At 37.4% G+C, this 13,942-nt stretch overlaps 1 protein-coding gene across 1 annotated transcript in view; it reads right to left on the reverse strand.

Moving 5' to 3' along the window:
- Positions 1 to 30: 30 nt before the first annotated feature.
- Positions 31 to 13,942, reverse strand: part of adgrg2a (adhesion G protein-coupled receptor G2a) — a 34,725-nt gene continuing 20,813 nt past the window's right edge. Inside the window, exons 6-26 of the mRNA XM_053228143.1 lie at positions 13,784 to 13,831; positions 13,628 to 13,695; positions 12,957 to 13,000; positions 12,807 to 12,849; positions 12,672 to 12,706; positions 12,454 to 12,584; positions 12,205 to 12,343; positions 7,781 to 11,340; positions 6,620 to 6,842; positions 6,342 to 6,498; positions 5,570 to 5,722; positions 5,355 to 5,474; positions 5,239 to 5,278; positions 4,193 to 4,296; positions 3,841 to 3,965; positions 3,468 to 3,739; positions 3,286 to 3,385; positions 2,911 to 3,194; positions 2,723 to 2,824; positions 2,449 to 2,589; positions 31 to 1,714 (exon numbers count right to left, since the gene is read on the reverse strand). Of these exons, the coding sequence (XP_053084118.1) occupies positions 1,647 to 1,714; positions 2,449 to 2,589; positions 2,723 to 2,824; positions 2,911 to 3,194; positions 3,286 to 3,385; positions 3,468 to 3,739; positions 3,841 to 3,965; positions 4,193 to 4,296; positions 5,239 to 5,278; positions 5,355 to 5,474; positions 5,570 to 5,722; positions 6,342 to 6,498; positions 6,620 to 6,842; positions 7,781 to 11,340; positions 12,205 to 12,343; positions 12,454 to 12,584; positions 12,672 to 12,706; positions 12,807 to 12,849; positions 12,957 to 13,000; positions 13,628 to 13,695; positions 13,784 to 13,831 (5,957 nt within the window). The 3' untranslated portion in view covers positions 31 to 1,646. The remainder of the gene's footprint in view (positions 1,715 to 2,448; positions 2,590 to 2,722; positions 2,825 to 2,910; positions 3,195 to 3,285; positions 3,386 to 3,467; positions 3,740 to 3,840; positions 3,966 to 4,192; positions 4,297 to 5,238; positions 5,279 to 5,354; positions 5,475 to 5,569; positions 5,723 to 6,341; positions 6,499 to 6,619; positions 6,843 to 7,780; positions 11,341 to 12,204; positions 12,344 to 12,453; positions 12,585 to 12,671; positions 12,707 to 12,806; positions 12,850 to 12,956; positions 13,001 to 13,627; positions 13,696 to 13,783; positions 13,832 to 13,942) is intronic.

Here is a 13,942-nt window from a genome sequence, read left to right on the forward strand (position 1 = left end):
ACAAAAAATGATCAAGCATGTATAAGAGGTGTTTAAGAGGTGTAAATTTATTTAAGAGGTGTAAATTTATTTAAGAGGTGTAAATAAAAAAAAAAAAAGACCAGAAATTGACCCAAACAATGACCTCTACTTTTTGTGCTCTACTACATTTATAAATAATATAAATCTTTATAAACGATGTGAATACTACTGCTACAACTACTACTAATAATAAGAAGCAGAACAACAAAACAAACAAACAAACAAACAAACAAACAAAAAAAACCAAAGCAAGAAATCAGAAGTAGTCAAAAAAAAAAAAAAATTAAATCTTCACTGTCTGTTTGCTCTCTAACAAAATGACCCAAGATGTCACGTTAAATCTTTTATAAGTCAAAATAACTTTTAAGAACAACGGGCAATCCTGATAAACGTAAGTCCTAGAGAGACTTTTCATTTTAGAGCAGGAATAATTTTATAAAAATACAAGAAATTCAGGACCAAACCTTATGTAGTTTATCCATTTTGTTCAATAAATTATATTGAATATGAGTAATCATAGCATTTTTAAAGGCATACTACCTCCAATAAATAATCAAACTCATTAACTATTCATTTAATAGAACAAACAAACTTTTTTTTAGTTTCCATAAGTAATAATTTCCAAAATGCTAACACACTAATTAACATCACCTCAAACATTAGTGTATCTTTAAATCTTTAAAGACTACTACATTCTCTTTGTACATTCATCACTTTTTTATTGTACAAAAGCATTAAACAGAACACACACAAAGTATTTCAGTCTCTGAAATCTTTTATAAATTATGTTTCATGACTTAGTAGTAGGTAGAGTATAATACTGCTTTCTGAAAATTTGTCATAATTTCAACTTTCAGGTTTCTTCATATACAATGGAGTAGAACTAATGCTTTCATTAGTTAGTATTTTTTTTGCATTTTATTTACTTTCCTCAAGGATTTTTGCTCTGGTGTTTTTTTTTTCCATCCTAAAACTCACAAGCTGGTAGTTTCACTGTTCTTTTTAAAATCCATGCGTGGTGTAGATTCTTAACGTCTGTCTGCAACCAGGACCAAAATATTCAGCTGAAACCCCAAGAAAAGTCAAAGCTCGTTTTTCACACTAACGAATAATAATGCATGGTCCTGTATTCATCCATGCTCCAATAACAAACTCTCTTTCAAGCCTTGATCCAAAATTGACATCCACTGGATCAGTGTTATTTGCTTATAACTGTAAACCTGTCTCCACCCTCATTATGTTTCTCCTTTATATTATTCTATTTTTTCCTTTTCGTCACCATCTGTACGTGTATGAGGTGGTAGGGTGCACACTGGACACGCTCAGGTTCAGGAACTGTTCCTCTGTTTCACATTTATTCCATCCTTCATTAACCATTTTATCCTGGTCAGGGCTGCAGCACATCCCGGGAAGCTCTCCTGGGAATACGGAGCAAGATGGGAATACATCCTTGAAGTACATGAAGAACATCCTAGAGTCATTCATGAATCAATCAGTCCCTGAAGATACCTGCTGCTCCACCGTCCCACCGACTGTAGTGCAAAAAAGTTCACTATGTCCACAGATTGCGTCATTAAACCATGGGCACACATCGCTCACGTCAGCGTACAGAGCGCTGATTCAAGCTATCCTTGGAGAGCATGGCTGATGGCCTCTTCCGAAGACGCGAACCCGCTGTCATCCACTGGTGAGTCTGAAATGTGGAAATAAACAATGTGTCATATCAAAAATATGCAGAATTCTGAACAAAACCTGTACAATATGTCAGAAATAAAACACTCCATGCCATGCTGCTGTAGGAAAGTAATCAACATCAGAGTAGCAGAGTTACAGTTGATTATTTTCCTGTTACCACATCCTTATACCACAGCAATTCATCAACGAATACCATTTTTATTTATTAAAGAATGTCAAGTTGTAATTTTAGCTGTTTATAGTTACATCTAATGTTGTGGAACGTCTGTGAAACAAGCTAGTTCCTGTTCTCACTTACGTTATAGCAGCTATAAACAGTCTTTCCCTCACCTGCCTCTCTCTTTTCTCTCTCTTGAACTTAATTAGCTTAAAAAACACAGCTTGTCATGTTACAGAGAAACTGCAAAGCGTAAACTGAAGATGTTAAGGAAAAATTACAGCTTTATCACTGGAGGTAAACACTGGAGACTCCTTCCATAAGTGAGATGTAAATAACTGTCTTGTTAGAGAAAACCACATCATATAAAAAATTATACACTTTTTATGTAGATCATCTGCTATACAAGTCCCTGTGAATGAGCTGTTGCTATAGAAATGATAATGTATTAGAACCGAGTGCAATAATCTGTCAGAGCTGCTGTTATAGAAAATTAATCAGACTCAGAAGCAGGAATTCAACAGCGCTGTGGTATAAGGTGCTTTTGTCTGGTATTTGATTGCAGGAGAACTGACTATTTATGGCTGCTGATAAGCCCAAGCTGTCACTGCTCATTGAGGAGTTCCTTGAAGTACTCTGGTTAAAAGAGGACTGGGAAATGTTGGCTGTGTTGACTGAATTCTTCTTGGTGTGATGAGTTGCTACCCGGCTCCAATCTGCACACACAATGAATGAATGATTTAGAACACCATAGGATGTATGAAAATATGATTTCCTAGTGCATTGGAGAGTTGGAGAATCGTAGGTCAAGGATAAGAAAGGTTTGCAGGTGATTGTCTGACATGATACCTGAGTTTTCTGCTAGTCTGAACCTGCCACAGCAGAGGTAGATTCGCCACTGCCTCCGGACATTCTCTTTTACCGCACAGTGAAACACAAAGATGAAAAAACCTTTGGAAATAAAAAGAAAAAAAAAACAGTAAGTCAGGCTTGTTGCATGCTTACTCATACAAGTACCAGATGTTGATAGCTCTCACCCTGGAAGGAGTTGAAGATGGTGAAGAGGTACATGAACGCTAAGTTGACGGGACCCCAAGCAAAAAAAGCAAATCCCCAGGTGAGGCCGAGTAAGATGGCCAGACCGGCAATGCTGCGTAGATCCTGGAGCCGTTTGCGGTATTGGTTATTTTGGGGGTTTTGCCGTTTGATGCGTCTCAGATGTACCATGACCACCACAAACATGATCAAGTTGGCCAGGAAGATCACACAGAAGTAGGCCACCACTGACACGTAGTAGGCTATATTGCTCTTCAGCCAGCAGCTGGAAAGAAAAACAAGCACATAATGGCTTTAAAAAAAATGTCATCAACCTCCATTAAGTTGTATTTATTTTCCATAATGCTCCAACTTACAAATCATCTGTGCTCCCATTTGTATACTTTCCATACGCAACGAGGCCGTAGTTATTTTTGTCCACCGAAATCACAATGATCACAACGATTAATGGTATACCTGAAATGAACAAACACACCATCGGTAAACCAAATCGCTGTCCAAATGCAAGTCCAACTGCTGGTTCTCTGTAGGAACTCACCCCATCCCGCCAGAGAGAACTTCAGCATGTAATGCGAGATGAAGTTTTTGAAGACCTTGACGATACTTAGGTAGAGGTGCAAGGCCTCCAGACCCATCCATGTGAAGGAGGCGAGCAAGAAGTAGTGCAGGAAGAAGGCCGTGGAGATGCAGAGGCCAACGGCATTCGTGTAGAGCGCCAGCCATGAGTCTAGCAGGAAGACCATGTTGAGTAGGAAGAGCGCAAAACACAGCTGGATGAGGATCTTGGACGGAATGTCTCTGCGGATTTTGCTGAGGAAATAAGAATAAGAGGATAAGTAAATAAAAAAGGAAGCATGATTTCATCCATCATTTTATTTCTGAAGAGAATATGGAGCGTTTGTTGGACTCACTCAAAGGCCAGGTAGGTGAGGAGGGTGATGGCAAGGAAGATGGTGGAAACTCCACATCCAATGTAAGTGATGAAGGTGAGGATGGTGCCCTGCACTTGGTCTGTAACTCCACTCCTGGAGATGTCCTTCACAAATTAAAAAACAAAACAACTGCATCTAGATGTCAAACAGTTTGTGATGGGTCATTATACAACTGAAATAAGATGGAAAGCGTTCATGTTTAGACAGAAATCTGTGTAAACCCTCTTTTGAATATCTGATTGTTTATTTTAACAAAGAAATCCACATTTCAGTTTTTTTGCAGATCATTCCTGTAGACTGGATGCTCGGTTGGACACATATTGAAGCTCACCATTAGCACTGCAAAGCTGGTCAAGTGGTTGCAGCTACACTTCATCTCGTTATCGGTGCTGTTCAGGAGAAAACAGCCGCTTTTGTTCCAACCTCCTTGTCCACCTACAACACATTATATCAGTTATTAGACATAATTATACCACAGCTCTGTTGAATTCTCTATTCTGATTGGTCTGAAGGTGTTATATAGTAACAGCTCATTCACAGGGACTTGTACAGCAGACGCATCACATAAACAGATTAAAAAATGTGCAGAATCGTTGACATGGTAAAGTTTTCTGCAAGGAGACATTTATGTAACATTTATGGAAGGAGTCTCCAGTGTCAGTGCTTTGTAACAGTCAGAGGTAAAGCTGTAACTTTAAGTTTTCTTTAAGACATCTTCAAGACAGAGGAGTTTATACTTTTTTTTACACTTTCTCAGTAACATGACAAGCTGCATTTTATTTTTTGTTTTATTATACTTGAAGAGAGACAAAAGAAAGAGACTGGTGAAGGAAGGACTGTTTATAGCTGCTATAACGTAAGTGAGAACAGGAGCTAACTTGTTTCACAGATGTTCCACGGCAATAAATATAACTATAAATATATAATCAACTTAACATAGCTCTGCTTCATCACAACAACCTGTCACTTTTACAATTATTTTACTATAACAGCAAGACGCACTGTTTTATTGCTTATTTAATGGTTTTATCAACAGGTGTAACTTGGAAAAGAATCACACATTCACATTTCACTTTCAGGAGAAAAGGTACTAAGCTGTACTATTGCCTGTATATCTGGTACCTACAAGGAGACATCATTTGTACGCTTGCTTTTACTCCTTCTATTCACCTGGGAAGGTGAATGTAGTATCTTTTTTTAAGGTTGAGCGATGATTTTTAAGAGTACACCTCTTGTACCTTTAATATGTATCTTTCACCTGACAGTGAATGTACCATGTATTGTACATTTACAAGCAATGGTACAGTTTAATACCTTCTTCCTGACAGTTCAATCACCTAAGTGTAACAAGGCCTAAATGATAGTAAGGTATCTTACCATTTTGGTTAAAGTCCCAGAAAACGCAAGTCAGCTTTCCCTGTAGGAGAAGAAAAAGACATCAGAAACCTGACAGTTAATGGTGTGGTGCTGTGTATGAGTGAGTGGATATGTACCTCTATAGGGGTCGTATTCTTCAGCGAGACCTCCACATTGTCTCTCAGGCCTCTGATGGACAGGTTGGCGACGCTTGTCCCCAGAACGAGGCTGTTCAGCTGCTGATCACTGCGTTTGTCCTGCAATGATCGACACATACTGTATGTTGAAGAAGATATGGGTCTTGTTTATATAAATGGCTACTATAGGACATTTCTTTCTCGGTATTCCTCACCTGAAACAGTGTGCTCTTGTGGAAGAATGTGAACTGAAGCCGGGATGCCTGTTGCTTCTGCTCTGGGGAGAGACCATCTGTCAGAGAGGCAGGGAGTGTGATGGAACCCTGAGGAGAAGAACTAGCTACAGACCTCCTTGTCCTGCTTCTCATCTGGAATGAAACACACAACCACACACACTCAGAGCAATATCAGGACAGGATTAAAGCTGTAACAGTCAGAGGTAAAGCTGAACTACGTTTTCAGACACAGGAAAGTCTTCAGGACAGAGACGTTTGCGATTTGCAGTTTCTTGGTAAAATGACAAGGTGTTTGGGTGGTTTTTTGTCCTTTGTAACATCAAGAAAGAGAACAAAATAGGCTGGTAAGGAAACAACTGTTTATAGCTGCTATAACGTAAGTGAGAACAGGAACTAACTTATTTCATGGACGTTCCACAACATTAAATATAACTGATACACTGATAAGAATCATGACATATCATTTTTGATTAAATAAAACATTGTTGGCCTTGAAAAACTGCTGTGGTAGATGAGGAATAAAACACTGACATGCTGTTATACAAAATTAATCAAGTTCGGCGTGGTAACAGTAACGCCGCTATGCACCACTCCATCACTCAGTATTTTAGGGTTAACTGTAAAGCATAAATATGTGGTGTGCTCCAAGTGTCTTAGATTAGAGTGATAATTAAAGTAAAGTGGTCTATACCCTGGGCTGCCATATCGGAACATGACATTTTACATATTCAAACTAACTCTCACTCTTTACCGCTATGTCTGTTGGGCTGTTGATGGAGAACGACATTCCTGCAAAGTTGGTTCCATCGATTTTGGTCACCGCCAGTGCAAGGGATGGAAATGTTATTGTGGCTGACGTGTCTGGAATGACCAATTTCAATGCCAGTTCATCCACAACCTTGATCAAGCTGGAAAGAGAGAATCCATAAATTACACTATCCACCCAATTTCTCATATATCTGTTTACTTAGCCGTTCGCATTGTTCTCTAGCTGCGCTGTTTTACATGGAGGTTTCTGACGTATCTTACCGGTTGGACGAGGAGGCCAAAGCTTCTTTAGGTGCATCGAGGAGTTTGTTAACGACAAACAGAGCACCCTGACACACATTCAAGCTGATGTTTGGTGCTGATAGAATATCCGCCAGTTGGTTGACCACATTCTGCACTTGGGAGGAGTTCAGGGTCGAAATATCCTGAGACTGGTTCAGAAGCTGATTTACCAAAGACTGAGGGCTCACTGTTGTTGTGGTCCCTGCAACATGTAAAAGATAGCCATTTATCTTTTTAACATGTCATGTTAGAGGCGAAGTTTATTGCCAAGCTTCTATGGAAATACTTGTCCTTTTATTCAGATTTGAGGAATTCCTCCTGTTCGTGTATCTTGTGGCCTAACATGATTTGTCTATAAAACTTTCATTAGTTTGAATACGCTGATAAACTGTTATATAAAGAGCAGCTTATAGAGGCAGCGGGCCTCATGCATGTGGTGTCATAAAAAATGTGCTGTTTTAATGTTTGTATTTATAACCATTATACTTTTAGGGATTTATTTCAACATAATATATGTTGCTCAGCTAACTAATAGCTTTTTGACAACTAAACCTCCACCCACTGGTTCTGTCTGGTTGAAAACGTGCAAGAATTTTGAAAACTTCACTAAATGAATGTGTGGAAGTTTTGGAAAAAGTACTTTTTGTACTGAAAAACACTGATTAGAAATTTAAAATCCTGCAACATGAAATAAAATCAAACTTTTTGTTTGATTTATACAAAGAACAATTATTTGTAATGTGTATATTTCATATACATTACTCTCAAGTCTGATTGAGCTCACATATGATCCATATAAAGATGATATCTCTAATGTAAATGTCAGAAAGAACTTTGCAGGTACATTTTAGTCACCTTAGGTACGCACAAAAGTACCAAAGTGGCCCTTAGGGTCCAATTATGTACATTAGATGAGTTTTAAAAATATATTATCATATATAGGTTCAGTAACTAAAGGTAGAAACGACCCTCAGTGATTATCCATTCCCTGAAATGTGTGGTATGTATGGTATTTATACATCATTCTTAATTTATTTATTTATTTACTTATTTATTATAGAAATATTGAAAATGCTTGAAAATCCTATTTAGTAACTCTGACTCAAGCAGAACAGATTGGATGTAACTCATTGGACTAACCTGCTGTACTTGTTCCACTGCTGGTGGTGGTGATGGAGGTGGTGGTGGTATTCTTTCCTGCCTGGGCAGTGGGCTTGTTTGGTGCTACTGTTGTAGTATTATTGTTTAGTACTATAGATTGTGTGGTGTTGGCTAGAGTAATGTTAGGAAGCTTTGTTGTGTTCAGCAAGGTTATGTTCTTGACAGTAGCTGTGGTGTGATTGCCGGGGCTGACTGTGATGTTTAGAGGACCTGATGTCAAATTATTGAACATTTTATAACTACCTAGTGTAGTATTAGTCATAACCTGTGTAACGTTAATTGGACTTGGGGTCGTGTATTGACCTGAATAGTTTGTAGTGAAGCTCTCCGTGGTGAAATTCAACAGAATTGTGGAAGTTGTTGGGCTCAACAGTGTTGTGTTTGGTGGGAAGGTTGTGTTAAATGAGGCTGATGTTTCAGTAGATAATGTAGTGTTTGGAGTAACTGTAGTGGCGATCAGTGTTGTGGTGCTTGGTTGTGTCATATTATACGGTGATAATGTTGTATCTGTAACATTGAGAGTGGCGTTTGGTTTGGAGCCTGATGATGATGATGATATGTTTAGGGTGGTGTAAGATTGTGTCACGTTACTGAATGATGGAGTAATGTTTAAATTTCTATTGTCATTGACTGATGCTGATGTTGTGGTTGTAGTGTTTGGAGTAGTGTTTGGAATTATACTATTATTGAATGATGTTGATGTCATGTTTGTAATGTCTGGAGTAGTGTTTGGAATTATACTATTATTGAATGATGTTGGTGTTGTGTTTGTAGTGTTTGGAGTAGTGTTTGGAATTATACTGTTATTGAATGGCGCTGATGTTGTGGTTGTAGTGTTTGGAGTAGTGTTTGGAATTATACTATTATTGAATGATGTTGATGTCATGTTTGTAATGTCTGGAGTAGTGTTTGGAATTATACTATTATTGAATGATGTTGATGTCATGTTTGTAGTGTCTGGAGTAGTGTTTGGAATTATACTATTATTGAATGATGCTGATGTTGTGGTTGTAGTGTTTGGAGTAGTGTTTGGAATTATACTGTTATTGAATGATGTTGGTGTTGTGTTTGTAGTGTTTGGAGTAGTGTTTGGAATTATACTGTTATTGAATGGCGCTGATGTTGTGGTTGTAGTGTTTGGAGTAGTGTTTGGATTTATACTGTTATTGAATGATTGTGGTGTAGTGATTGTAGTGTTTGGAGTAGTGTTTGGAATTATACTATTATTGAATGATGTTGGTGTTGTGTTTGTAGTGTTTGGAGTAGTGTTTGGATTTATACTGTTATTGAATGATGTTGGTGTTGTGTTTGTAGTGTCTGGAGTAGCATTTAAATTTCTATTGTCGTTCACTGACGCTGATGTCATGTTTGTAGTGTTTGGAGTAGTGTTTGGAATTATACTATTATTGAATGATGTTGGTGTTGTGTTTGTAGTGTTTGGAGTAGTGTTTGGATTTATACTATTATTGAATGATGTTGGTGTTGTGTTTGTAGTGTCTGGAGTAGTGTTTGGAATTATACTATTATTGAATGATGTTGGTGTTGTGTTTGTAGTGTTTGGAGTAGTGTTTGGAATTATACTGTTATTGAATGATGTTGGTGTTGTGTTTGTAGTGTTTGGAGTAGTGTTTGGATTTATACTATTATTGAATGATGTTGGTGTTGTGTTTGTAGTGTTTGGAGTAGTGTTTGGATTTATACTGTTATTGAATGATGTTGGTGTTGTGTTTGTAGTGTCTGGAGTAGTGTTTGGATTTATACTGTTATTGAATGATGTTGGTGTTGTGTTTGTAGTGTCTGGAGTAGTGTTTGGAATTATACTATTATTGAATGATGTTGGTGTCGTGTTTGTAGTGTTTGGAGTAGTGTTTGGATTTATACTGTTACTGAATGATGTTGGTGTTGTGTTTGTAGTGTCTGGAGTAGTGTTTGGATTTATACTGTTATTGAATGATGCTGATGTTGTGGTTGTAGTGTTTGGAGTAGTGTTTGGATTTATACTGTTATTGAATGATGCTGATGTTGTGTTTATAGTGTCTGGAGTAGCATTTAAATATCGATTGTCGTTCACTGACGCTGATGTCATGTTTGTAGTGTTTGGAGTAGTGTTTGGAATTATACTATTATTGAATGATGTTGGTGTTGTGTTTGTAGTGTTTGTAGTAGTGTTTGGAATTATACTGTTATTGAATGGCGCTGATGTTGTGGTTGTAGTGTTTGGAGTAGTGTTTGGATTTATACTGTTATTGAATGATTGTGGTGTAGTGGTTGTAGTGTTTGGAGTAGTGTTTGGAATTATACTATTATTGAATGATGTTGGTGTTGTGTTTGTAGTGTTTGTAGTAGTGTTTGGAATTATACTGTTATTGAATGGCGCTGATGTTGTGGTTGTAGTGTTTGGAGTAGTGTTTGGATTTATACTGTTATTGAATGATTGTGGTGTAGTGGTTGTAGTGTTTGGAGTAGTGTTTGGATTTATACTGTTATTGAATGATGTTGGTGTTGTGTTTGTAGTGTTTGGAGTAGTGTTTGGAATTATACTGTTATCGAATGGCGCTGATGTTGTGGTTGTAGTGTTTGGAGTAGTGTTTGGACTTATACTGTTATTGAATGATTGTGGTGTAGTGGTTGTAGTGTTTGGAGTAGTGTTTGGAATTATACTGTTATTGAATGATGTTGGTGTCATGTTTGTAGTGTTTGGAATTATACTATTATTGAATGATGCTGATGTTGTGGTTGTAGTGTTTGGAGTAGTGTTTGGATTTATACTGTTATTGAATGATGCTGATGTTGTGTTTGTAGTCTTTGGAGTAGTGTTTGGAATTATACTATTATTGAATGATTGTGGTGTAGTGGTTGTAGTGTTTAGAGTAGTGTTTGGATTTATACTGTTACTGAATGATGTTGGTGTTGTGTTTGTAGTGTCTGGAGTAGTGTTTGGATTTGTACTGTTACTGAATGATGTTGGTGTTGTGTTTGTAGTGTCTGGAGTAGTGTTTAAATTTCGATTGTCATTCACTGACACTGTTATTGTGTTTGTAGTGTTTGGAGTAGTGTTTGGAATTATACTATTATTGAATGGCGCTGATGTTGTGGTTGTAGTGTTTGGAGTAGTGTTTGGATTTATACTGCTATTGAATGATGGTGTTGTGTTTGTAATGTTTGGATTTATACTGCTGTTGAATGATGGTGTTGTGTTTGTAATGTTTGGATTTATACTGCTATTGAATGATGCCAGTGTTGTGTTTGTGGTGTCTGGAGTAGTGTTTAAATTTGTATTATTAGCCTTTGTGTCTGTAGTATTCGGTTGTGTAAGCACAGTATTAGTCGGCTGGACTGCACCACTGGGTTCTGTGACTGTATGATTGACGTTTGGAAGCACAGACATGGATGGTGTAGCTGTTGTAGCAGAAGCTGTGACTGTTGTATATAAAGGTAATGCTGTGGTGTTTTTTTGTGGTTTCTGGTTTGGACCAGTCGGTGATGATGGACGCTGACAGTTCTCATTTAGCTGCACAGACAGCACTTGACCTTCACCACTGTAGAAAAGCACATCAATTTTTAAGCTCCTTTAATATAGTAAAAAAATATGATGATAGCTAAATGATATGATAGCTAAACAGCTAATTATCATACATTGTAAGGTATATTATGCAATATTAACATCATGTAGGGGAAATCATTAGGGCAACACATATCTCAGGCATTGTAGAGCCCTTTCCTACTCTGATGCCTCCATAGTTAATCAGAATTTGCCCTAAACTAAACCTTAGAAGTAGAAGTTCTCAACCTGCTGGATGAACCTTAAGCTATTTCACTTAGCACATACCTACATTTCTCACTTCTCATCAAATCTCAGCAACCTTTCTTACACACTGTGTGTATATTTGGCTGGAATTAACTTTCAGTAAACCTATGCCCAGACTTATGATCAGTCCCATTGTGCCTCTGCAGGTCAGCCTGAGGAATTCAAAAGGAATGCAAAGGACTGACCCACATCACCGTTTTCCAATAACTGCTGAAATTTCTACTCTGCTGCTTAAAAAAACTAAAGGCTCAGAACCTTTTTATCCTGCAGTCTCTATGATCTTGTAAGTTATCTTTTTTTGTAAATAAACCATACAGTGTCCATACAGTGCCATGTTGTTGATCTTTACTGCAAAGTTCCCAGGGAATCTCCACAGCGAAAAAAACTGCCATCTAACTACTCACAATATTGGGCCTCAAACAGAGAGCTTCACTACAAACTATTCAGGTCAATACACGACCCCAAAACTCTCCCAAAACTCCGACTTTAAATTTCCACTCGGAGGTCCTAGTTGGAAGGCGTGGATCATGATTACTCCTATATGATGCAACTGCAGATTTAAACATACTATAATTTGCAACTTACAATAACTTACCAAGTAAGCTGGCTGGTGAGGGAGTGGAACTGGTCATCTGATAGATCACAGATTTGGTTAGAGCTGACGTTAGCAGAGAACCATCTGTATGTTGACTTTAAGAGCGCACCTTTAGAAACGCTGGGTGATCCACATAGAGCTGAGCAAAACAGAAAATATATATAATTTCTTCTGTGGAAGGCTCATTCACTTGAGGCCACCTATGCAACTTTAAAAGAATAATATTTAAATAAATTTTCAAGTACTGACCAGCAGTTCTGTTAAGGAGGCCGTTATAAGTGATTTTGGAATTAGATTGGAATAAGGTAGCCAGAACCTCGCTGAGAGTACACATGTCCAGTGGCTGACTGAATAGCACTGCTATCATACAGCTTTTCAGTCTAAGGGCAAGAAGGAAAGCATTATTGTTTCCAGAAAAGGGTATACTAAAATACAGACACAGGGACAGAAAATCATGTAAAGATTACCTTGGTTCATTACCATCGCACAGTATGTGTGTCTCCTACAGTCAAACAAACACAAGAAAAATGGAATAAAAATGATGCAATGAATTTGATCACCACCATTCTCATAAACTTCATGAAACAATAAAAATGTTTTACCTGATAGTAACTGGATTGCATGGAAATATTATTACACAGAGTCCTGTAAGCAAAAAAGGACATTGCTATACCTGCTGATAGAATTTTAATAAAATGATTTATGCATACAAAAGGATGTGTATTTTTGCTGTGTGTGAGTCAGTTACTCACTGAGGAATAACTGTTGAGTTGCAAGGAGAACCCAGCTGTGAAATCTATTAGGTTAGAGAGAACACAATTTAAGATTCAAATGTTTCTCAGTTGTATTTTCCTGAGACAGATCCAATTCTGACTTTTTTTTTTTTTTTTTTTTTACTTTTTTTTACTTTTAGTGTAGTTGTGAGGATACTCTATGGAAAATAATGATCCTAAGTTTCTCAAACACATAAAAAGAAATCACATATTCATGTAATATATAAAATATACAGTATATACACATGTGGCAAGTGTAGTTTAACTGGACCACAGTTGTGCTGATTGGACATTCAAAAAAACATTCATAGCAAAACAGTGGGATTTGAGAAGAATTCCCCACCCATATTTCGACAAAACTCTTTCTGGATGTCCATCTTTTCCACCATCTGGGTTCTCAGCCAACTAACTGGCAGACTCCTTACAAATAAGAGCCCATTTTAGTGCAGGAGGTAATGACAGTCGTAGTTAAGAAAGTGTGATTGTCCAAATATGGTTGGCAAGACATAGACATTTCCAACGGTGTTTGTGTGACGAAATTTGACTATTATCACAGAATAATGAGCAAAGCCTCCATGGAATGTACTACATTGCTTAACTGGAATAGCTTTTTTTCCAGCATTCCCTATGTTCATTAATTATATACTCACTGTATTCAGGATTTCGGTCTCAGTAACATGGCCACTCTTGATATCCAGATTGAATGTATATAATGCTCCTAAATCAGGTGGATAAGAGAGCATGGTGTCAGTAAACATGAAAGATATAAACAAATAAAATAGTCCTCCTGAATAATGCACACTCACCAGAATCTCTGCAGAATGTAAGACAACTACAGTTGTCTTGCTGTTTATCTGAAACACAAGGGAACACATGATATTAACAGCAATGAAGGCATCAAAGGCAGACTGCAATCAAAACAGTATATATAAAAGTAAAACCACTATGGACTGAGCATTAATAAT

Source organism: Pangasianodon hypophthalmus, chromosome 22 (genome assembly GCF_027358585.1).
Source record: "Pangasianodon hypophthalmus isolate fPanHyp1 chromosome 22, fPanHyp1.pri, whole genome shotgun sequence".
Taxonomy (NCBI): domain Eukaryota; kingdom Metazoa; phylum Chordata; class Actinopteri; order Siluriformes; family Pangasiidae; genus Pangasianodon; species Pangasianodon hypophthalmus.